At 36.1% G+C, this 26,508-nt stretch overlaps 1 protein-coding gene across 1 annotated transcript; it reads left to right on the forward strand.

Moving 5' to 3' along the window:
• Positions 1 to 265: 265 nt before the first annotated feature.
• LOC145692627 (D-aspartate oxidase-like) lies at positions 266 to 25,462 on the forward strand. Its single transcript, XM_081767960.1, has 7 exons — positions 266 to 507; positions 4,806 to 5,003; positions 5,581 to 5,803; positions 6,195 to 6,262; positions 16,756 to 16,873; positions 21,866 to 21,967; positions 25,243 to 25,462. Exons 1-7 carry the CDS (start codon positions 320 to 322, stop codon positions 25,375 to 25,377), a joined length of 1,032 nt encoding a protein of 343 aa, XP_081624086.1. The 5' UTR covers positions 266 to 319; the 3' UTR covers positions 25,378 to 25,462.
• Positions 25,463 to 26,508: the final 1,046 nt, after the last annotated feature.

The raw sequence follows: 26,508 nt of genomic DNA on the forward strand, positions 1-26,508 counted from the left end.
GCTGGGATCGAACCAAGGATCTCATATACCAGATGTGAACGCTCTAACACTGAGCCACCGCGGCCCCAACAAAGGCAAGTGTTTGCTCAGTATGTTTATTTTATAAACTATAATCTTAACATAACCAGAATATTAACGTATTATGAACTGTCGATTATGAGAAAATTAAATGGATTTCATGTAAAAGTTCATCTTGCTGTGGTTAGCTTGTCTGTATATGTAAGGATTGCCCTTGGGCCAATAGACGCGTAAGACATCTAGCGGACAACTATTAAGTACAGAAATAAATTAGTCGCAGCGGAGGTGTTGCTAAGCGGACATGGCAAACGTAGCCGTTGTAGGAGGAGGAATAATTGGCCTCACATCTGCCGTGGTTATTCAGTCCAGATTCCCAAACGCTAACATCACAGTTATCACAGAGAAGTTGTCTCCAAACACAACAGCTGATGGATCAGCGGGATTCTGGGAGCCTTATCTCCTCTCTGAGACACCGGAAGAAGACATTCGGTGAGTATATTCAGTGGCGAATCTACTTTGCAGTGTTACCAAGGTCATAGATATTTTCCACTTGAAAAGTTTTACAAGAAAAATATACATTAGTCGTTTAAAAAAATGTTCATTTAATGTTTTATTTCCAAGAATGAGCTTTAACTCCCATTTAAAGAATATTTATTTATCTAAGACTGACTTTTAATTGCTAATTAAACAGTATTTATTATGTCTAATATATTGATTTAGAGTTTTGTACGAACTTAAGAACCAAAAGCCTGCACACACTATATTTTACACACTTGTATAGCAAGTCAAGGTCAACAATGATGCTAAGTTTAAATCCATTCGAATAAATTCAGTCTATGACTTCTTGTTTTCGAAAATCTGATTCAAAATTTGACCTTCCGCAACTCGGGAACCGAAATCCTACACAATGTAATATTTCACACCTTTATACAAGGGTTGTTACAAAAGTTGTAAGCCTATCTATGAACGGAGCCGTAGAGAGTTTATGGATGGTGTTACTTTTTAACATAGTCCCCTGACAAGTCAGCACACTTTGCCCATTGATGTTCAAGTGCGTCCTTGCCGCTGGCTAAAAAAAGTCGAAGGAGTGTAACATATCATCTACCACATGTATGATGTCATCATAAGTGTCAAAGTGAGTACTTTCCAACATCTCTTTGAGCTTTGGAAAGAGCTGGAAATTAGAAGGTGCAAAATTAGGCGAATAAGGTGGGTGGGAAACCAATCCGAGCCGCAATCATGAATTGTTGCCATTGTGGTTAGGAGCATTGTCTTGATGAAAAAGTACGCCTGCTGTCAGTTTCCCATGACGCTTCCGCCTAATATTATCACGCAGCTGTGGTAGAAGACCTACATAATACTCCCCAGTCACTGCTCGCCCCTTTGGAAGATAATCCACCATCACTATCCCTTTCGAATCTCAGAAAACTATAGCCATCACTTTTTTAGCTGAAGGCACTCACTTAGCCTTCTTCGGAGAGGGGATGAAGGGTGTTTCCACTGCTTGCAACTTTGTTTGGACTGTGCTTGATAGTGATGGATCCAGGTCTCATCTACTGTCATGAATCGAGTCTGAATCTGCATTTGTCTTGAAGAGATGAGCATTGTCTCTTGGAATGTTGTGTCTGCTGAGCTTCTGATCAGGTGTCAAAAGTTTTGGTGCCAATTTCGCGGAAACCTTGCTTATTTCCAGATGCTAGGTGATAATTCGGTCAATGCTTGAAGTAGGTAAGTTCACTTTAGCAATCTACGTAATGGTCATTCGCTGATCATTCATGATGATTGCATGTACTTTGTCAATGTTTTCCTGAGTTAGTGCTTCCACAGGCCTTCCTGATGGAGTGTCATCTTCAGTAGAGGTTCTCCCCCTCTTAAATTCAGCTGCCCATTTCTTCACTGTGGCATATGAAGGAGCACTATCATCTAGAGTAGTAACCATGTCACATGGATCCCCTGTAGCTCGAAACCTTTCTTGCGGAGATATTCAAGAACAGCTCTCGCATTTAATTTCTCCATTTGGTGTTTCTGGACCTGTAACAACAGAATAAAAGTCGATACTATCTAATACTAAATTTGGTATGACACCATAGGAAGGTTCAATAAATACAGTCTAGAAGTATTACATGTCAGCTCTAATATTTCTTGGTTAGGTTCATCAGGTGGGGCAAGGTGGGGCGCTCGCCCCCTAGAAGAAATTGAACTTCAAAACATCGAAAACCTAACAGAATTTTCACATTAATTACAGCAAAATTTGAACCTATATTTGAAACATCGCTTACACTTTACCCCCTGAAAACTACATGGGCGCCCTTGGTTAGACTTAGGATTTATGTAACAACCCTCGTATAGCAGGTCAAGGTTTCTCGTCATGCAAAGTTTGATCCCGATCGGATGAGTTCGGTTGAATTCTTATTATGATTAATGTCCTTGATATTCCAGAAAAAATTAAATTCAAACTGGCTCTGGATCGATTTGATATAGATTAAATTTAAAATCATTCCGTTAACAAGAGAAGAATATTTTTATTCGTTTCAATTAACTAAAAATAAGTAAGATGGCGATTAAACATAAAACTATTGTATGTTTATAGAAAGTAATTAACGTTTATTCATTAATTGTTAATAATTTAAGAAGTAAAGGGACATTCAACACTAGATCGCCCACAGCTACTAGATGGAAAAATTTTCAAGACACAGCAAAAGAAGCAGATTTCGTGAGGGAAACTATTAAATTGGCAAATCCAGTTTAGGCCATTAAAAAAGTTGGTGGGGTAGTTAGCGTAAAATTTTTTGGCGAGCTCTGTTTGATTGAATGTGTGAGGTCATGTCGATCTGATCCCACGTTAAACCTTAGGTCTACGTCTTACAAAGCTTTGCTGCCAAAAATGGACGGATGAACTCCAATCCAACCAACCTCAATAATTAGAAAGGAAAAATGAACAATATTTGGGGTTATTATTCGGCCGAGGTTTAGAGAACAAATCCAGAATCGATGAAAAGTACGTATTGCAATGTATTATGATAGAGCTTCCGATAACTAATTTCTTAGTAATAGACAATACCTCGCTAAGAGGAATAGCTTTATATTCGTAACCATGACTACTTTCCCAGAACAAAATATTTCACAGAACATTAGAAACAGAAATATACATTTCATGAATTCATTATCAATATTTTGAAGAAAGTACGACAATTGTTCCTTTAATTTTATTCCAGTGAATTACGAAATGAAAAATCTTGGCCAGATCGATCATAGTACGTTAGACATGGTAGAACGGAGAAGTGTGTCCAAGTGGGCAGACAGTGACTGCGGAATTGGCGACGGTAACTCAACCAGTATTAGAACAGCCTAATTGCAACTATCATAATCAGACGCGAATTGCATAACCTGATCAGCGCTCGAGTTTCAGTTTCATCACCAAAAATTCTTTAATGCGACGAATCCTGAGATTTCAACAAATATTGAACACCTGTGGTCAGTTACGGACTCAGCACACGAAGCAGATATTCTCCTTCATACTCCCTAATGTGACTGAATGCTGTGACCAGGCCGGTAGCCAGCCCAAAAATGTAGGGTTCCCGATCCAACCATATTATAGTTCATTTGCAAGCCTATTGTGAAAATTTTACCTATGACGAATAATACGAGTCTCTGAGAACATTTACTTATGTAACTCCATTGTACGACGAATCAGAGTTGTTCTGTAGGCTAACGGTGGCCCCATGTCGTATTATTGATGGCAGCATTCACTTAGGTGTTTCCATTTCATTCATAATAATCTGTTTGTGATAACTGGTATATGAAGTATACTCTAGTGGAGACGAAACGATATTTCGATTCAAACAAAATTCCTATGACAGTTTGTGTAAATGGACGCAGCAATTTGATCTTAGTGTCTCGGTATTCTATTAGTATGCTAGTAGTGAAGGCATGCCTACCATCACCTTGAAGATTTTTTTTTTTTAATATATAGCTATATATCAATGTATATTCATATCAGTGAACGTTTATTTTGCAATTCCGAGTGTGGGGTACCGTAGGACTGTGACAGACCAAGCTCTTCAACAGAATTGTCGGCCCTGGATCGTGATGTGCCCATGGTGCCAGAAAATGATCACAGTAGACGTGTTTCCGAACGTACGTGGAACTCCTGGATAGAAGGATCACTCGAGCCTCTCTGACAACAAGACAACTACCACTGCAATCATAGCTACCTGGCTCCTATGTAAGTGCAGAACACTAAACATTTCATTGTTGAAACCAGGTATATTTTGCGATATTTCCTTCCACAATTATTCCTGCTACTTGCTCATCACAGAGAAAATCATCGATAGCTTTGCAGAGACTTCAGTGACGAGGCGAGTGAAATACGTTCATATTCAACAATGAAAATTATTTCTGTCTTGGACACAGTAACGGTTGTCTGCGTATCCGTAGATATGCAGGTGACCAGGAAAGTTGAGCATGCGTTCGCATTCTCTATACAGAACCCATAGCTAGCATTTTTGTAAGGGAGCAGTGAGCTAAAAATCCGCTTACCTCTGGTCTTTATTAAGCAAATTATGGCTATCAGTACATTTGTGATGTTATCAATTCTCTCCTCCGACCTTATCTGTATATGTTTGTGGAGTCTAATTTTTTCAATAACATGACGCACGTTCCCATACAGCCTGGGTAACCCAATACATTCTACTGTGTATATGCTTTCTGACTGTGGCAAACTCTCAGGACAATCGCGAAATGTTTCTTAATTTTAATGTTTTGACTTCTCGTATTATGCGTTCTAGGCGATGGGCTGTAACAACATATAGACTTTTTCGAGATTTATGGAGGAGTCCAGACGGAGGAGAGTTAGGTCTCTCCCTGATTCCAGCCTCCCGATTCTCCAATGAGCCGCAACCAGATCCTCCATGGAATGATTTGATTCTCGGCTGCCACCGGATGAAGAAGGAGAAGCTTATCGACTTTGGACTTCCCAACCATTTGTAAGTACTTCTCACATCCTTTCATTCCATTGCGTTAAATACGTATAAATTAAAGGTAATGCTGTTTTCATAATATCTCGTTGCCAAGGTGGTATTTGCAGAAGAGATCAGCAGAAATTCCTCTTGATACTTTTTTATTTGTTCTTATATATTGTACCATGTAAGGTAAAAGCAACGTAACAAAGGAGGTATTGTATGAGCATATATTATACCTTGTTCCTCGTTCTATAATCCCAATTACTTCTTGTTTCTTGATGTCATATTTACCCGCAATTAGTTGAATTGAATCTGTTTTCAATCCTTTAGTTGAATTTAATCTTTGTTTTCAGTCCTTTAGTTGAATTTAATCTTTGTTTTCAGTCCTTTAGTAGAACTTAATCTTTGTTTTCAGTCCTTTAGTAGAATTTAATCTTTGTTTTCAATCCTTTAGTTGAATTTAATCTTTGTTTTCAGTCCTTTAGTAAAATTTAATCTTTGTTTTCAGTCCTTTAGTTGAATTTAATCCTTGCTTTCAGCCCTTTAGTTGAATTTAATCCTTGCTTTCAGTCCTTTAGTTGAATTTAATCTTTGTTTTCAGTCCTGGTAAGGAGTTTATAACTTTTTGCTGTGAACCAACCAAGTTCCTCCCCTATCTTCAGAAGCTGTTTGAGAGCAAAGGAGGGAAGGTGCGGATGGAGCGTGTGACGTCGTTGCATACTTTGACTGAAGATTTTGACGTCATCGTTAATTGTTGTGGCATCGATGCACGAAATGTTGTAGGAGATCAACTCGTTCATCCATTCAGAGGACAAGTCATGAGGGTAAGCTGTGATTTTTTAATCATTTAATGGCATTAGCAGAAGAATTATACTAAGTTAGAATCAAAACTCCAAATGTTAATAAGAAAATCTTTAAGTGTATCCATACAGAACCTCTTATTCAAAGTGATAATTAGTAGTGCTAGACAAGGGCGCCCATGTTGTGGTTTCCAAGGGGGGGCAAGTATAAGCGACATTTCAAATATAGTTTCAAATTTTGCAGTAACTAATGTAAAAATTCTATTGGGTTTTCGATATTCCCAAGTACAACTTCCTCTTAGGGGGGTGCGAGCGCCTCACTTTGCTTCCCCCCTGATGGGCGCCCTTGGTGCTAGAGCTTCAAAAGCTTTGAAATAAATTTTCTCTCATTATTTCGCTTCCCATGTTTTTGCAGGTGAAAGCTCCATGGATGTTCCATGCAATATTGGATGACAGCGAATTCGGAAACTATATTATACCTAAGTAGGTTCACAGTACTTTATTCTGATAATTAGGATTTAATACCTAATAATTAAATAAGTATGATTATACGTATTATGATATTCTACAGGGTTAGCATGAATGATTCATTCGTTTATATTTTCAAAAGTAGTACACGTACACACGTATATATAAAAAGACCCACAAACTCACCAAGTTTGTATTGTGTTGCAGCACGAGTCCATTACCTTTCCGATCGGGTGTGACAATCTGGCAGTACGAGATTAGTACCTGTCGAAAATGGAGGGAAAGCAAGAAAACAGACGTTGAGTATCGTTTAGACGTATGTCGTGTTACCAAAGGGGTATATATTGGTGAACGTTTGTAGAGGGTGTATACACTTGGTGAGTTTATGTTCTTTTTTTATGTAGTCTGAATATAAAATCCGTGCTAAGTACCAAAACGAAAATATTGAGCAAAAGCCCAGATGTTACTTCAAAACTGATGGGACATATAGGCACGCGCATTCTTCTAGGGGTTATTTCAACTAATACACAATAACACACTGAGCAAGGCTATGTGATAATATGTAAAAAAAAAAAAAAAAACTATCACGTGACAGTTTCAACACAATAACTGTGTCTTCATCAGACTTCCACTCCTTGTGGCTGCTTGGGAGTTGGTCATCACTTATATACTGTCCAGAGATCAACTTTTAATTAGGCTCTGCCCCTTCATTAAAAAGTAACACTTGTGTGGCTTTCACTTTCACTTTTTAGCTGCACACGTGTCCAATTAAAAGTTTACTTTTTTCGCTGGATACATTCTATCCTCTAATTATCCTTATTTTCTTTATTATTTTTTCTCTTTCTTTCTTCTTCCTTTTCATTTCTTTTTTAAGCAGAATCTTTTCCCACTCTTTATTTACCGAGAATCCTGCATTCCAATTCATCACCTTGTCTCCTGCATTCACAATCTCCCTGGCTTCCTTCCATTTTCTCACCAAAGTTCTGTTCTCTACTTCTATGACCTCTGCTCCTTTCCACCCTATCCTGTGGTTTGTCTCTTTCTGATGCTTGTATATCGCATTGCTGTCTTACATTATCCTGGTGCTGTTTAATCCTTTCTTGTATTTTCTTTTTTGTTTCTCCTATGTAAATTTTGTTACATTCCCCGCATCCTACTCTATATATTATCCCCCTTACTATTCCAAACAATGTTTTGTTCTTGTCTTCTTCCTCTTTCTTTCTCTCTCTTGCTATGTCTCTTGTGATCTTATCCTCTTCGTTGTATCCATTTCTCCTTAGCTGTGTCCAGAACTTCTTTAAATCGGTTTTCCTCTGTTCTTCATTTGTGTTTAGGTCTCCTATTCTTTCTTCCATGCTTTTTATGAAATTCTTCTTTGTCCCCTCATCCACATCACTTCGTTTGTGGAAATACATTCCCGCTGCACACTATTTTTGGTACCGAGATGTAATAAACTCTCCTCCTTCCGACTTCTTTATTTTCATATCTAAATAGTTTATGTTCTTGTCTACTTCTATTTCATTTTCTAGTCTAATCCCTTTCTTTTCATCTTCCATGTCCCTTATGAATTTCTCAGCTGCCTTTTCGTTTCCTTCCATATTCCTAAACAGTCGTCCACATAACGGAAAAAAAGAAGCAGTCTTTCTCCTCTTCTTTCTATCGTCTCCTTCTCCCATCGATTCATTATAATATCTGATAGTACTGGACTCAAACAAGATCCTATATTAAGTTCTTCCTTCATTTTAACAATCCTGTCACAGATTATACAGTATCCATTCTCCCGCAATGCCTCTAATCCTTTTCTTACCTTCTTACTGTCCCAATTTTCTATTCTCTTTTCACCCATTTCCTCTTCTATTACACTCAATATTTCTTCTCTCTTAAGGCTCGGGAACATACACTTAACATCCACACTAAATAGCACTGTGCTCTCATTTCTTCTTCCTAATTTATCTGTCATCCTCTTAACCTCTTGCGTATTCTCTACTCTCCTACTTTCTTGTCCTTCTCTCACTGCCTCGGCTATCCTCTTAAGCTTTTTCTCCAACAGTTCTAACATATTCCTGCAGTTAAGCACCGGCCTCAACTTCACTACTTCTTTATGGATTTTTGAAAATCCTTTCCTTCTAGGTAACTTTCCTTCTTCTCTCACTAACCTCTTGAACCCTTTCTTTTTGCAGTCCTCCATAATATTTTTCTTTATCTCTTCTTCTTTTCCTTTTTCCACCACATTTTTATATGTCTGGTCTTCCATATATCCAAGTTTTTCTTCATACCATACTTTATCCATCACAACTGTAGCTTCCCCTTTGTCTGCCTGTTCCACTACTATGTCCTTTCTCGTTCTTATCCTTTTCATTCCCATTTTCTCTTTGTCATTCGGATTGCCTCTTTGTGTTCTTGATTTGTTATTTACTATATTTACTAGTTTCCTCCGAATTCTGTTCCTATCTTCTTCATCTTTTATTTCCTGAAGTGCTTCGTCTATTCCATAAACCGCATCTTCCTTATCTACCTCTTCTTTTGCTACTCTGAATTTATAACCTATACTTAAAAACTGTTTCTCTTCTTCAGTAATCTCAATATCTCCTATGATTACCACTCTTTTCTCGTCTATTGTCTCTTCTTGTTCCCAGCCTATCCTTTTACCTTTCTCTCTTAATCTCTCTTCTTCTTTTCTTTTGAACTTTTCCTCCCACACTTTCATGTCCTTCATTGTGAATTCTCTTGTAAAAATGCTCAGACTTTCTTGTCTTTCTTCTCTTTTGCTCTTATTTCTTTCCTTTACCTTGTTTATTTCCCTCTTCTTCCTTCTTATCTTGTTTCAAATTAATTCTTTCTCCATTTTCTTGAGTAGCTTTCTCCATCTAGTGGTCCTACAACCTACCCCTTTCTTATTGACTCTTAATCCTTTGGGCGTTACGTCTTCTTGTAAGCAGATCCTAAAAAAATTAAGTTGTTCTTCTTTTTTGATCTCCTTCCTCTTAGTATCCTTCCAGTTGCCAATTTTCCTCCTCAGTTCCGGAAAATGTCCTATAACTATTCTATCAAGCAGCCAGAAGGAGTGGAAGTCTGATGAAAACACAGTTATTGTGTTGAAACTGTTGTGACAGTGTTTTTTTTTTTTTTTAACATATTATCACATAGCCTTGCTCAGTGTGTTATTGTGTATTAGTACAAAATGGAAACAAGGCCTGATAGAATAGTGTGTGTACGAGTAATACTTTTGAAAATATAGCCTATTCAAAACGAATGACTCATTTATACTAACCCTGTATTGTGGTACTACAAGTTTCATGTGATTCTACATAGTTTTGCTTTGGCAATTTTTCATCATCTAAAAGAAGTCACGAAATAGTTTCATATTCAAAGTGTACGAAAAGATTTACGGATAACAATAATTGGTTTCTTTACTCTATTAAACTCATTGTATATCTAATATCGTTTATGGCAACAGATCGTGACTTTATGACAAATCTTTTATTTCTATCAGATAAAAAAGTGTTGGCTAAAACATTTCACAAAGAGTATCAGAGCAATTAATATGCCACACGACAAACTTCTACATACGTTTTATGTTCGTTGATTAGAGTTTAGCGTTTCCTTCAGCAGTGAGGCTATACGAGACGTGCATCTACAACTTACTGGTCCAAACCATATGAAATCCCACGGGAATCGAACTGAGATCTCGCACACCAAAGACAGATATTCTATAATCATATAGCCATGACGGAGCTCTGAATATTTTATTTTTCCAGTCAGAAATAAATCAACAAATAAAATTACAGAACTTTTTTTTCAACGTGAAAAATTTATTTCCAACTGGAGTAAGTTTAACTGTCTGTGATTAAGCAAGAAAATTAATGAAGAGTGAAAGATGTAAAAAGTTCCGTACATTGCCACCAACAAAACAGAAAGGAAGACTTCTTTTCATTGTGCCATGAAGCTATGCCCATGAAAACGGTATGGTGCTGCCCAGAATATTTTTTTTAAGAAACACTATATTAGAACAAATATGATAAGAATTTGACTTGTTTGTTGCCCATTTCTGCTGCACTCAAAAATATTCGAATTTTCGCTATATCTCGTGTTACATCGTCAGAGAAAGTATCATTTTAATTAATTCAAGGGAAAAAGCAGGTTGGTCTACATGAGATATTAAGAGATTTATTAACACGAAATTATGCACAGTAAAATATGAACAAAGGTTCCCTGTTACCTAACGATGCTTTCACCAAATTTCAGTGGAGAGAAACATGAGTTTCAGATATGCAGATCAAATCTTTCTCTCCTGGTTTGAAGTTATGAAAAAGCGGAAATCATTCTTTTTCCAAATTGATCAAATCTTGATTTGATTTTGAATTCTTATTCGTGTTTAACAATGAATTGCTCAACAATATCAATTTTACTTTCAGATTTTTTTTTTTTTTTTTTTTTTTTTAATCTTTAAATTTTAGTTCTATGTGTGATATCCTTATAAGTGTTTAGATAAACCTGATACTAGATTATTATTGAGTTCAGAATCTCTAGTGAGTTTTTTGGTTTTTGTGCAAATATTTTTCTGATCATTCCAATATTGGATTCTAGGGATTCACTCCTTGTTTCGTACAAACCACAAAATGTTATCTAATCTGTAAAAAATTATTGACTTGTTTCTACACATGTTGAACCTTATGTAGAGGCAAGATCATCAAAAACTAACTTTAGAACAAAAAAAGAAACTGGAGTTGTATTCAGTTCTATTTAAGAGTAGCTATGAGGTAAAACTAATCTTTAAGATGGTTACCATACATTAAAAAAATTTAATAAGATTGAAGTTTTCCTCCACTGAGTTATGAGTCGATATCATCTTTTAATTTGCATGAAGCAATCTGTAAGTGTCAACAATTATATATTGGCATGACCCAGAAAAGAATGTTTGCACATGAATCAAAGAACCATTCCGAACTCCGAGTTAATGATAATTCAGGATCGGGTTTATCTGCACATTCATTCTCTCTTCATCCATTTCCCTACATAATCAGTCAGAGCCGAGTACACGGAAATTGGGATATAATATTGAAATATTTGAGTATAATGGGAATTAACATTAATTTTACCCAGTACCATTAATTTTACCCTAAAATCGAAACAGTTAATAACCATCATCATAGGTAGGCAAGTTCATTGCCGCAACTGAGAAGCTTTCATGCTACACGGTCTTCCGCTAACCTCTTCGTCTTCACGTACGATGTTTCAGTTTTGATATCGTCCATTAATTGTAGTCCTTCGCCCTCTCCCTCTCTTTCCTGCCACCATACCCTCTAGCACGTCTCTCACGATATATTTTCTTCTTAGCCAATATCCCAATCAGTTTCTCTTCCTTTTTTCAATTACATCTAAAATTTTTCTTTTTTCCCTACCCTTTCTAACGCCCTCTCATTCGTTTTCCGCTCGACCCACCTAATTCTCTCCATTCTTCTCCACACCCACATTTCGAAATCTTCCAGTAGTTTTCCATCATTTTTGCGTAATATCCATGCTTCTGCTCCGTACAGTACAGTACTGCTCCACGAAACAGTTAAAGATATCAAAAATTCAAAATCAGAAATAGACAAGTGAGTTTTAATTTTCCATTGTCAAACCACAATAGACTCCAGACAATGTGAATACAATATTAAAACTGGAAATAGTAGATCTGTAACTTCCAGTTGTAACAGAGATACAATGTCAGCGAAGGAACCGATTCTTTGGACGCTGAATCTGACCAAAATATTTTGTCACTATCTCTTATAGCTATTTAGAAACTATTTAGACACTAATATTAAACTGGAAGTTGTACTAATTTTCATTTCCTGAAGTTTCAATAATAATAATAATAATAATAATAATAATAATAATAATAATAATAATAATAATAATAATAATAATAATAATAATAATAAGAAGAAGAAGAAGAAGAAGAAGAAGAAGAAGAAGACCTGAAATGGAACTTATTCTCGGGACGCTAAATATGAAAAGATTGAAACCGGAAGGAGGAGCAATTTCTGGAACTTCAGGTTGTAAGACAGAAACAAAGTCGGAGATAGAATGTATCCATGCACTGGATTCATACCCAAAACTATTTCTTGCTTCCTATTGTAATAGCACCTCATATTTACAAACAACACCACGTGCTTCTAAATAAGGATCGCCAAGCAGCCGACAGATGCCGTCTACGAACAAATACGAGGAGGACACGAAAAGTCACGAAGAGGACCCCTACAGCCCCTCCACGGGCTCCGCCCCCAAAACTGGCTATAAAAGACAACATCAAGAGGCAAAAGACATCAACTCCAGCCGATCACATCCTATCTTTCTGTCTAAGCTGCTCTGGGCGGGAGAAACTCCCTAACCTCACGGCTGTACTGCTACGGGCAAGAGGTTCTTTACCAATCTCCGTGCTGCACTGGGTAGGAGATTTCTAACCAATGACCATAAGATCTACGCGCTGCTCTGGACATGAGTTCCAATTTATAGACAGAGAAGATTATTAGAGACATTACTTATTTGTAGGTCAGTGCACAAATCTTGTAAAGAAACTTTTGTAATAAAAGGTGAGAGGAAAATTCGTGTACCACTTCGCTACCATACATTACACTATTATCTTTTTTTTTTTTTTTTATGGTGATCGTAAATTTTTACCTCCTTTAGTTTGAACAAAGGGATAAAAATAGAGATTAAACTTATTTTTGGGATGCTGCAGCCATATTCTAAACCCATATCTCGCTTTCTCTTACTTCTTTTCCGTCAGAGACATCAGCATTGAAACCGGAAGTGGTATTAAATCCATATCGAATTTTGTTCCTGTTCTCTCTGATGTTCCCCAGGGTAGTGTTCTGGGCCCACTTCTTTTCCTTCTCTTCATAGATGATCTCCCGTCTTATCTTAAGTTATCTGATGCCAAAATTCTTCTCCTTGCTGACAACTGCAAATTATTTCGGGAAATTAGGACAGCTCAAGATGTGATTGAACTCAAAAAAAAAAAAAAAAAAAAAACTTTAAGATTTTCTGGATTGGTGTAGCATGTAGAATCTAAAAGTAAATCCCTTAAAATCTTGTACTATTACATTTTCATTAAAGAAAAACAAAATCCCTTCTACCTACTTCATTGGAGATGATCCTATTGCTAAGGTCTCATCTCAGAAGGATCTCGGGGTTGTGTTTGACGAAAGAATTTTGTTTACTGATCACATTGCTGCCATGACCAAGAGTGCTATGCGATTATTAGGTCTCCTGTACAGGTTTACAGAGATTAGGGATATTACAGCCTTAAGTATATTCTATAAAACGTTTATTTCAACCAAAATAGAGTACTGTTCCACCATTTGGAGTATGGCTAGCGTATCAAATCTCTCTTGCATTGACTCAGTTCTAAATTTCTTTCTTGCCATTGTCAGGAAAAGAATACCTTCTGTACGCTAAGTAAACCTGAATTGTTGACTGTTCTTGGCATCCGTACACCTTCTCGTCGCATGCTATTTGATATGATGTTTCTTCATAGAATTCTAAATTGGAAACTTAGAACTGAAGAACTAATCTCTAAATTTAATATTCGGGTACCTGCAAGAAGAATTAGAAATAGTGAACTAGTTCATTACAACACGCCTCGATTATCAATTATTCAGCGTTCTTTGTTCTATAGACTGGCTTCTGAATTTAACTCCATTGCTTCTGAAATGGATATTTTTAAATCTGAGAATGTATTCCGACGGGTAAATCTGAGAATTATTGCTACACTTATAGAACTGTTTTATTTCAATTTGTTATTGCTACACTTATGGACCTTTATATAGCTTTTTGTTTATACTTGTTATTGTTAATTTTATATTCTATGTTATATAGTTTCAGTGTAAAATGGCTGCCTTGCTATATCTGGAACTTTGGTAAATAAATAAATAAAAAAATAAATAAATAAATAACTATTAAAAACTTGCTTCTCGCTGTATATTATCGTTTTAGCTTTGATATTTTACTTCTTGACAGACATAGCCGTTCCGTTAAGTTTCTCATATTTTACGCATGGCATAGTTTGGAAATCTGAAATACATGATATTTGAATAATTTGACATTAAATATAAATAAGAATTTAAATTAAATTAAGACTTGGGTAATTGGGCAAACCTTATTTCAACTTGTTCATAACTTAACAGTTAGAAAAGAGAGAGAGAGAGAGAAAAGAAATTATCTAAATGTTTGATATGTCGTATGCTTTCCTCCACCATTATAACAGGTAATTTGATGGAAGGAAAATTAGCTTATGGACGCTTTTTTCGTATTTTATTGCACAATCACGTCCGTAAACATTGTCCACAGTACAAAATCACACTTCGATATCTTACATAGAGTTGAGTGATTTTTGGCTGTATTATAAATAATGCATTTCTCTACGCAATGTATTATCTATTAATACTGTTCTCAACCTAATTCCTATCACGATCCCCATTTTATCATATCCTCTTACCAGCAACTCCCTTATAATTTATGGTTTGTAATAAGCTTGTGTGGGATTTTTAATATACCTCTCACGATATCCATCCATTTCTATGATAGTAGAATCCATTACTTGTATATAGTGGGATACAGTAACTTCCCTAAAACCAAATTTGGTCAGTTCATTCGTATTACAAATATCCGATCTCCTGTCATACTGTTTCAAAAGTTTAAAACTTCATAAATCCCTTAATTTTGGGTCAAATGATAAAAACATAAAGTGATTTCTAATTTTGATTTTTTTTTTTTTTTAAACTTGGACAGTTGTTTAAAAATATTGAGTATTTCAAATGACTTGATAATGTGCGTCATGAAAATTGAACCGGCATTGCCGCACTAGTGAAATCACACCATGCTCAGGTACCTCATTAGCTTTCAATTTTAAATATATTTCAATATGCAGGTTTTGTTATATTTGTATTTTTCTGGTATTTCAATATGCAGTTCTCATTAGTTTCATATCGTACCTCTTTCATTTAAATTGATTTTTAAACAACTCTTCACCTGTTGAAAATGTTTAGTAAAGCTATTTTTTGTTGTTCTTAACAGTATGTATAAAAATAAAAATATGACTATCAGAACAGCATTCAAAATAATATTTAAAAATATTTTCCGGTATTACATTCTAATTATATTTATCTCTTCCGCTTATCTTTGCAACCTTCAGGTTGAAAACCCTATAATATATGCAACAGATATTTAATTCTATTTAGCGATACATTCTTTACAGACATGATTTGTGCACTGATCGACAAACGAAACTAGCATATTTCGTAATAATATTGAATATAAAGCATGTTATTTAGTGTTATCAAACCTCCATATCAACGTATATCTTACCTGTTCCCTTTCTTTGGCCTTTATTTTTTAGTTTTAACGATTTCTTTTCTCATGTAAAACAAAATGTTTTGAACAAGTTCCTAACACGTATCTTATGATAGGACCTCTGACTTTGATTTCAAAACTGCACTAGACGTTTGAAAAATGAATTGACACTTTTCTGATTATGAATATATTAAAATTATATGATAACAAGTGTTTAACACGGGCGTCTCTGGCGGGGGGACGAGGGGGACGCGTCCCTCCCCCAATATTTTGAAACACAAAATATTCAATATTTTATTCTAATTTAATTTATTTACTAACAACAGAATATCATAAAAATAATAATAATTATATTTATTTTTCATTTTACATTTAAAACAATAATCTCATTTAATTGTTAATAAAATGAAAAACAATAGAATTTATATATGCTTTATAAAAAGATTCATTTCACATGGCTTTCGAGAAAAAATAACAATTATGGATCATCTCAATATTGTTTTTGGTATAGCAGCAATAGCAGCAAATAATTATATTTATTTGGAATATAATATTCAGGCTGTGAAACGATTGTAATCGAAAAATGAAATTTTTGAGTTTTACGTCCCACGGGTATGCCGGTGAGGCTAAAGGAGACGGTGATGATGAGTAATGAATGAAATGGTGGAATGAAGAAAGTGTGAGGAAACGGACGAACCCGAGGAAACCCACGCACACGGTGTTTGTCCACCACATAGTTCACTTAGCGGGGGCTGAGATCGAACCCGAGACCTCAAGCACTAGAGGTGAACGCTCTACCATTGAGCTACCGCGGCCCCTACGATTGTAATCGAGTTCTTGATATACCTTAGGGGATCCGTGAAGGTAAACAGAAACGTAACAAATAGAATCGAAGTTAACAGGTTGGCCTAGGTAGTACCATTTAAATCACTTTCTTTGATGTCCCCCCAAATTTTACATGCCAGAGACGCCAGTGGTGTTTAATATTGCTGATTACACAAACATTCAAAATATAATATACTCTACTTACAGAAAACGAAACGCAAGACTCATTTTAATTCTGTTTCCCTGACTAGTTGACAGTTTTTAGAAAGATTCTAAAACGTATCTAGAAAAAAGAGTTTTTAAAGAAACATTTATTAAAATTATGTCATTTGTTCCACTCCATGCAGCCAAGAATCCGTAATCCTAGGTGGAACACACCAGAAGGACGATTGGACAACGACCCCGTATCCTAAGGATTCACAGTTCATACGCGAAGGATGTAATCAGCTTATTCCTGGTCTTAAAGTAAGTATTTATAACATTATTATTAACCAAGTATTTAAAATGTATCTCAATAACTGCATTTCTAAAATTCAAGGTATCAGTATCATCTAATTAAATTAATACTTAATTTAAAATGTACTTTATTAATCCCAACCATTTAAAATCAACCAGTTCCATAGATGTAAGATCGTTTGATTATTTTCTTGAATAATACATATTTCAAATCGTTCCAGCTCTTAATTTGTCTTATATAACATTAAACATTTATTACCGAATCACAGATACTGATCGCCAATCTGGTCTATGTTGTACAGTTCTAAATTTCTTTCTTATGCTGTCCAATTCGGAATTTTTATTTTACGTTTGATATCAAGTCATGAACTGACGTATATATTTAATATTCAATTGCCAGAGAGTCGATGCTTTATGGTTGACTTGTTTCACTCGTCTAAGATTGTGGGCGATAGATCATGTAGAAGTTTCTGGAATCTTAGCTGAATATTCGCCCCCCCCCCCCCTACCCGTTATATATATGTCTAGAATTTGTCCTCCCATGAGGATTGACACTCATGAGGGATGCCTTTACTTTATAAATTGTTTTAATTTCATTTTTTATATATACTAAATAATATAGCAAGATATTAATTTCATGACTTAAAGTCTTCTTTTTTCTTAAGAATATTCCAAAACTTTACACTGCCATATTAGTTATATACACAGACAAAACGCGTACTTAGTATACAGCACGAAATAATACAAATACTAAGAGTCTTGTCAAAGTTTTTGGAATCTCAAAGATATCACAGAGAGAGTTACAGAATCAGAGTCCAAGAGTGCTTTTGGTTATCAATTATTAGCTTTTATACTTTTTTGTCGGTCAAGCAATACGTATTAATTTCGTTCTAGCTAGATCACTGAAATGCACAAAGTTAACAGTTTTAGGTGTGTGGATCGCTGCATGACTATCGAAATAAGTAAACGTTTTAGTGAAAATGATTGTTTCACTGATGAAAGAATCCTTAATACAAAGTGTACAGAAAAGTCACGCAATTCGAACTTTGGAGCATCAGAACTTTTGAACCATAAGTGCGAATGAAATGAAACTGCCACCCAGCGAAGACCTGTTTTTGTAGGTATTTTTGAGATACAAATTATGGGGAGGGGATTCGACATTCATCCTCACAAATGCCAGAAATGTACGAAGGTGATGATAATATTTTTTACGAAACATAAAAAATCACGAATCGGAGGCTTTTTGGCATGGTTTGTGGACAAATGGGAATGTTAATGGGAAGATGGGTAGGAATGTATCATTCTGAAACAAAACAGACTAATAACAATGTTATAAGTTTCACAGAGTGATCCCAATAAATAAATAAGTACGTAAGTAAATAAGTAAATAAATAGAAACTTCGTTATGTACTACAGTACGTTATGAACACTTTCAACCATCAATAGAAATCACAATCAGAAGAAAAGAAGACTGGAAATACTCCACGAAACAATAAATACAACAAGCATTTCCAGGTTTTAATGATTTTATTCAACTTTGTTTCTCTGTCTATTTGCGCTATATTTTAGCAACAATTTTTCACGAACGTCCTATCAACCCGATTTTATAATTTCATACGCATGCTTATGCTCGATTAACTAACTCTATCGCCTATGGAACCCGGAGGTTCAATGTCGCGTTCACAAAAGCTATCCATTGACTTCTATCCTTGGCCAACTGGATCCAGTTTCTATTTTGTATTCTTATTTCTACGAAATCTATCTTAATATTATCCCGACATCTGCGCCTAGGTCTTCCTAATGGACGTTTTTCGATTGGGTTTCCAGCTAAAACTTTGAAAGCGTTCCTACTTTCTTCCATTCTGACTAGATATCCTGACCATCTGAGTCTCCTAGATTTAGTGACCTCTAACAATGTTTGGTAAATGGTAGAAATTACGAGTATGCAGTTCGTCGTTACGAAGTTTCCACCATTCCACATTCCCGTCCCTCTTGGGTTCGAATATTCGTCTCGGGATCTTGTTCAAAAATACTTTCAGTCTATGTTCTTCCCTTAGACTAAGCGACCATGTTTCGAAATTATGGAGCACAACAGGGATGATTATCGTTTTATATATTTGAAGCTTCAAATTATTCGACAGAATTCGCGAAGACAAAAGATTTGGAACTGAATAATAACACGAATTTCGTGCTTTCAGTCGACATTTAATTTCTTCGTGGATAGGATTTTGATCTATCATCATAATATTGATCCTAGATATTTGAAACTATCCACTTTCTCGAAACTATTGTTTGATATTCGATTACAGTACAATATTTCCTCAATCGTTACCCTCACTCTACATGAAAATTTAATTTAAGAAGCTAAATAAATCGCAAATTCAGACCGTGACCACGAACGCTTATTACTCAAACATCTCTTCTCTCTAACCCAAGTTATCACTATTTGTTCAACTTGCAGACTGTTCATAGTACTCGAGGGTACAGTGTCTCTTTGTCGTAGAGTGCTCACTTCAGATGCGAAGGGTCGCTGATTCGATTCCAGACCATGAGAGTTTGTGGTGGTGTCGGGTTTCCTCTGGGTTCTCCCGTTTGCTTATTCCACTAACACCTTCATAATCAGTTACTTATGTAATCTCTGTCTCCTTTAGTCCACAGGGCATAGACGTGGGACTTAGATCTGAGAAATTTTATCTTTTTTCATACTAGCTTTGTGTTTGTGCAACCAAGAATAAACAATAAAATCTGACCAAAGAACTAAATACATTTATAATCATTTGTATTACTGATAATATTTGTGATGAAGTCAATTATAGGTTGCCGAAATCGGATTTTATTATTTATTAATGTTTAACTTCAATAATTTTCATGACTGAGATTTGAAGTCTGTCCTATAATTCTGAGGGACAACTTAAGTGAGTTCTTACTCTGAATGACTTTCCGACCAGTGGCGTAACCAGTTCATTGGGGCTCCATCTCCTCACACAAGAAAATGAAATGAAATCTTTCAGTTTACGTCGAACGATTGTCGTGTAGACTAAAGGAGACGATGATGATGACAAATGAATGAAATGGTGGAATGAGAAAAGTGGAAACAAACGGGAGAATCCCGAGAAAACCCACGCACATGGCGTTTGTCCACCACAAAGTTCACTTGGCGTGAGCTTCTCCCACAAGATTAAAGATAATATTGAACTTGCTGAATTTTAGTAAATGACGTTTCCCGCAGACCTCACTGGTCGAGTGAAGCGTTTCCAATTTAAAGAAAACACCCTGCCAAACCAAAATTTAAGTAAGTAACCCCTTAGGAAAAGGATAATGAATTCTAAACCTTGATATTGAAAATCGCTATTTATTGTCAAACAAAATAGATCACTTTGTGAATATTAAAATATAGCAATAAATTTTAACTGAAACAGGGAGATGAACGGTTCATATAAATTTCAGACCTTTGTAAGGAAAAGCTTTAAAAACATAATACTGTATCTGTCGTTTGTTGGAACAACGTCAGTATTTTAAACTACAACTCCAGTTGAACACAATTTGCATTGTAGAATCTGTTGTCTCAGTAGATGTACTTTAATACACCGACGTTAAGAAAACAGACTTTCCTTTGTTTTTCCTATTTTACACATATTTTATCATACATATATAAGATTTTACTTATTATATTATTTTGTTCAAACCTATTTTACAAATTGTATTTCTGGGTTTAAATTCCACAGACTTCCTTCAAAATTAAGATAAGATTTGAATTCAGGGGTGGGGAACTTTGGATGTCTGGGAAGCTCAAAGACAGAATTTTCTTCAAGAAGGGACATAGGCGTTTGTCCTGTGACTACAATCCAATTAACGTCTTGAAAACTGATTTATGTTCAAAGAAATATATTAATCAGAGCTTTAAAACCTAAGTCAAGAAAATGTGAGAGTAAGATATATTATCTTTTACTTAATTATAAATGAGGAAGATATGCCAGATGTATCTAATGGCGTTCCGATGTTTATATATATGAGAAACAGAAAGATTAGATATTGATAATACTTTTCAAGTCCCCAAGAATAATTCTGATTCACAGAAGAAAATTTCCGAACTGAAAATCTTAAGGTATATTGATGCGAACTGTATACGCATTTCCTCAAAATCAGCATTATTAATATCAGAAGTGAATGAATTATACTTGTCATTTAGATATTTTTGATTCGTTTTGAGCTTAGCGTCCCTTTTCAGCAGCGAGACTATATGAGCCGTGGATCTACAGCTTAACGTGGGATCTAAACCACATGATCTTTCACCAAGCAACGAACCCGGATTTCACGCGTCAAAGACTCGTACGCTGATATATATCTTGATAGGAGAAAACGGCCTTTCTAGAACTAATTAACTAATATGTGTAATGTGAAACTACCACAGACGTTTCTGTCGCGATTTTTAGTGCCTTTCACTTGGCTACGCTACGGTCATTGGTACACCTCACCAGAGTTTATTCAACACTCGTCAGTTTGAAATGTCTGAGGGAAAATTAGGTTAGAGAAAACACTGTGTGTATTCTTAAAGACCATCACAAACTATCCTTAATCACATCTAAGGAGGGATCATGGCTTCATCTCAGAAACGTGGGAACCGTATATGAACTCTGAGTTTGTGGATGGTGGTGGAGATATTATTGTTGTTATGAGGTATATTTGGTGCAAATCTAAACTAACGAGTGAATGAAGTTATGCAATTTGGAAACTACCATAATGTATACTGTTAGTGAATATTGCACGGATTAAAAAGTTGGAGCGAAATATATGAAAGATCATTTGTTTGAGTCATGAAGATCTGCGCGAAATGTGAACCAGAATTTTCGGAGGTTGGAAACCAGAATTAGTGATTAAATTGGCCTGACATAAAATAGGATTAATAGAAAATCTTGTTTCTTTAGCGATGGAACTTCACGGTTATTGACTTACGCCGTATAAAATTAATAATATGAACGTGATTTTTTTTCTTTCTTGTAGCACGCCGAATTATTGAAAGAATGGGTTGGTTTGAGGCCTGGAAGGATTCGCGTCAGACTTGAGAAGGAGAGATTACCTTCCTCAAATGGAACCACAAAATATGTAAGTTACACTTTTAATGGTCTGTTCCACTCATTATGATCTGTTGCATTATTTCGACGCAACTGGCTTTAGAATTTTTTATTATGACAACCGTGTGCGTCGAAAATACCAATATAGGGTTAGCCTAAATGATTCATTGTGTTTCAAAGCACTGTTTAGTTACATGTATACGACGTACAAAGACGAGTGACACATGAAAAGATAGATACATCCACCAAGTTTCTGGTGCATTCTACAAATATTTAATGTGCACGCCCTTGGCCACCCGGCACACATCCAAACGGTAATCTACTTCCGTCCATACCGTCAGTAGTATATTTCCGTCAATGTGCATAGCACCAGTGATGCGTTCCTGCAGTTCTTGCAGTGTTCTTGGCACTTGGGGTACATAAACTTTGTCTTTAACACAACCCCACAGGAAAATATCACATAGCCTGAGATTTGGCGACCTGGGGGGGCACAGCAACAGAGAAACATCATCCAGATCAGCGCGCCCTATCCAGCGATATGGCAGTTCTGTGGTTCTTCCCTTTACACAGAAACCAATATTACGAAACTGGAAACCAACGGAAAATGCTCTGGTGACCAGGTGCAGCTTTTCCATATTCGCGTAGGAATGCACGCTGAACCCTCGTAAGCGACAAACACTTCGCATATTCTAACACACAAAAATTTTTCTTCTGCACTGCCACCATCTTTTAGAGCGCCGTCACAGGCGTCACCTAGCGTGCACGCGAGCCACGAGGCGGGCGTTTTAAACTTGGTGAGTGTATCTATTTTTTCATGTAGTACTAGTCTTTGCACGTCGTATATTTGTAAATAAAGTGTTTTGAAAACCCGATTGTAAATCATTTAGGCTACCATGTACTTTGGCTCTAAGTAAATATTTCAACTGTCAAAAGAAAATCTTCATTTGTTTGGTCTAATTCCAACTTAGAGTGAGAGTACACAGCTTTTCAATTCTTCGAACAAGACTATAAATAAGCATTGTTCCTTTCTTTCTACTTCATGACTAAATACTGTGTATTATTGTCACTACTTTTAGTTTTATGTCCCATATTTCTGACCTATAAGCTAACGAAATTAATTATAGTGATAATATATATATATACATCACAGTCGAAACTCGAACACGCAACTCCGACTGTCTTACGCTCGTTAGCGTAGCGTTTCCGATTTCTCGAATGCCAGTTAGCAAAAGAGAAGGCAACACATTTAGAAATTATGTTTCAATCATAAAAATACAATTAGAATCCATTTTAATACTCACTTTCTTCATGTTCCCTAAGGACAGATATTGTGAATAATCATCTGCTATCGTCCTTTATAATTTTAAATGTGCAGACATTTCGTTGTTGAAATAATCAAAAGGCGCATCTCAAAACTTGCGTTGTGACGTTAACAGCGGTACCTTATCTGATTTTACGAGATCTATCAATCACTGTAAGAATCACAAGCGACGAAGCTTTATTCCTGAGATTTCAAGTTGAGTAGAAGGCGCAGCGATTGGTGGATCACGTAAAATCATATCAGGTACGGGTGTTAACTTAAAATCGTCAATTTCGATATACATCTATTGGCTATTGCAATGTCAATATATATGAACGAAATCATTAAGCAGTTTAATCAATGCGTTTGTACATAATCGATTGTTTTCGTTGTATGGAAAGCTATTTATTAAGGTCCGCCTATCTCTGTTTACAAGCTACTAGCCGGCAACATCGATAATTGTAAGTCGACTTACACATTTTTTTTTTTTTTTTTCAAGTTTACAAGATTTTTTGCAAATTGTACAGAATAATTCGGAATTAATCAAAATATTAAGAACAGAAACATAAAATTCACAATCTGTTCCTGCCGGGAGGAGACCGGTCTTCGAAATACATAACAGATGATTTACAGTATGTCCTCGAGCATGGACCCGGGTAAACTCATAAATGTTTTCACGTTCTTTAAGTAAAATTAGAATACTTGTATACATATACATGTTACCAAAATAATAAAAAAACACATAATATGTCTGCGTTGGCAACGATCAAGCAGCGAACGTCGGATTGTTGGTGGTGCTGTGTTAGGGCAAACTCCGAACTGCGTAAGGAGCAGTGAACTGAACAGATGGTCATAGCGTAAAATGGGTGACCTCTTTCTAAAGAGGGCAAATTGCTGTGGTTATATGGTGCGAGCGTGACGCAAGTGGCAAGTGTCGTGAGGACAGTGTCCAGGGTAATGACGGCCTACAAATCCATATCGGTGAAGAGGAACAATGGTCGAAAAAAAAACTCCGTGACAGGTCGTTCCGACCATTAAAGCGGATTGTCACTCAGAACCATCATGCGACTGAGGTGCAAGTGACAGAGGAACTTTAGCAGCATCTCCCACAGCCTATGTCGACAATCAGAGTCCGCCGAGTTACGTAAGACGGACATACAGGGACGAGTTGCACGGTCAAAACCGCTGATAAGGGACCAGAATATTTTAGTACGACGCCAATGGTGCCGTGAACATGCAAGATGGGCTGCTGATGACTGAAAACGTAGGATGTGGTCGAATGTGCCATACAGTGTTACCACGGGCCGTGTTTGTATGTGGCGGACGCCCAAAGCAGCATATTATTCTTAATGTCTCAGCCCAACAGTGAAACGTGGCGACTGCTCTTTGATCCTGGATCCGAAATATCCTGGTTTTCAGTGGGTCCTGTGCTGACACCAGCCGAGTCACTGCCTATGATTATGTCACCATTTTAGGGAACATATGTATCGTATAAACCAGATGTGTTTTCGGGCAATGACCCCAATCACACAGCTAGAACTGTCGCGGCGTAGTTTGAGGATCATGGGGATTCAGTTGAATATCTCTTCTGGTCCGTCCAATCTCCGGACCTCAACATAATGAACAACTATAGTCCGGTTTGCTGCAACTTCAGCCTCGATCCTTACTTACGGGACTGAGTGGTGAACTGCACGCGGAATGGTAGATCCGTTTGCGTACCCATTCACGACCCATGTGACTTATTTTTTTCGCATCACAGCTGTTCTGAGGGCGAAAGATGACCCAATATGGTAAGTTGTCATGTTAATATGGTAAGTTGCACTTCTCTCAGGTATGTGTATATTTAATTTTATTTCGATCTCTTACGAGGCACGACCTTAGAAACACAACTTGGGCAGAAAAATACAAAAATACCGACTGAATACATGGCATATAGTAGTCTGAAGATGCTAACAAATTTTCATACGTAACTGCTGAAGAATAAAATAAAACATCTTGTTTTCTAGGTGGTTCACAATTATGGCCATGGAGGCAGTGGCGTAACCATGTGCTGGGGCTGTGCTCACGATGCTGCCCGTCTCGTTGAAGAATGTGTTCAAGAAATCAACAATGCCAATAAGAGACCAATGGCTAAGCTATAAATTCAAATGTTATACTGATAACTTGTATATCACTGTGTATCCATTCGTAATAATTAAATAAATAAACAGAACAATACTCCAGCTATTCCTATCTTCACTGTATTTTAATAGTAAAATAAGCTATCATGTAACGGCTATCTATATCTTTAACATTGATAAAGTCTGACAAATTTTTCTTCATTATTTCACTATTAACCTATTACATACTTGATTAAAACCGTGAAAAATAAATAAATAAAATTTTAGAAGCCAACATTCTTCAATTAGCGTCAGGCAGACGATGGCCACGGAATTGGTTGCTGAAATTATACGAAGAAAGTCATCAAGAGAATAGAAATACCAGGAACATGACAAAGGTTAATGGCTGTTAGTTCTATCTATGAACTTGCAATGTCAAGCTATTAATTTAATCTGCTTTACTCTGCACTAAAGCCAGAAAGACCTTATTATAACTAGCTGTAGTGACGCTCCTCCGACAGATATCAATTGATGAGGCCTGCCATTGAAAGACGAAGTTAGTAACTGGGCAACTACTGTGGGAAATATATGATTTGTTGTAAGAATAATCAGGGTGTCTACTAAAATTTCAATATGAAATTTCGTGACCTTTTCTTTACCAAACCATAAAATTTCGTAACATTTAAAAACTAATGACAATACCTATATTCTGCAGAACTTATCTTTACCTTATCTCTACTTTAAAAGGCTGTTCTCTGGAGCAATGAAAACTTGGTGTCTTCTCACATCACTTTCAGTACATTCACTGAATATAGGCTTGTTTTGTTTAGTAATTAACCAACAGCACACACACACAAATCCATTAATCTTAAAATTATATATCTAAATACACATTATATACATATATTGGTAAATCCTTTAAAAATGTCACACTGATTGTAAATAGTTGTACTGATGGATTCTACTCTCTTTTAAGTTGGCTAATATTGTTTTACCCTTTTTAGAGTTTTTTCGATCTCCTTCTAAAGTTCTCCAACTTCCTCTTCAGTCTATTGTAACAATGTCCTTTTCTTCTCATTCAACTCTTTAAGGTATTCTGCTTCCATCTTGATTTTTTGTTTTGTTTTTCGTGTTGCTTCATCTCGTTTTTTGCTTCAAAGCTTCCACTCGTTT

Source organism: Thermobia domestica, chromosome 8 (assembly GCF_964235325.1).
Source record: "Thermobia domestica chromosome 8, izTheDome1.hap1.1, whole genome shotgun sequence".
Lineage (NCBI taxonomy): Eukaryota > Metazoa > Arthropoda > Insecta > Zygentoma > Lepismatidae > Thermobia > Thermobia domestica.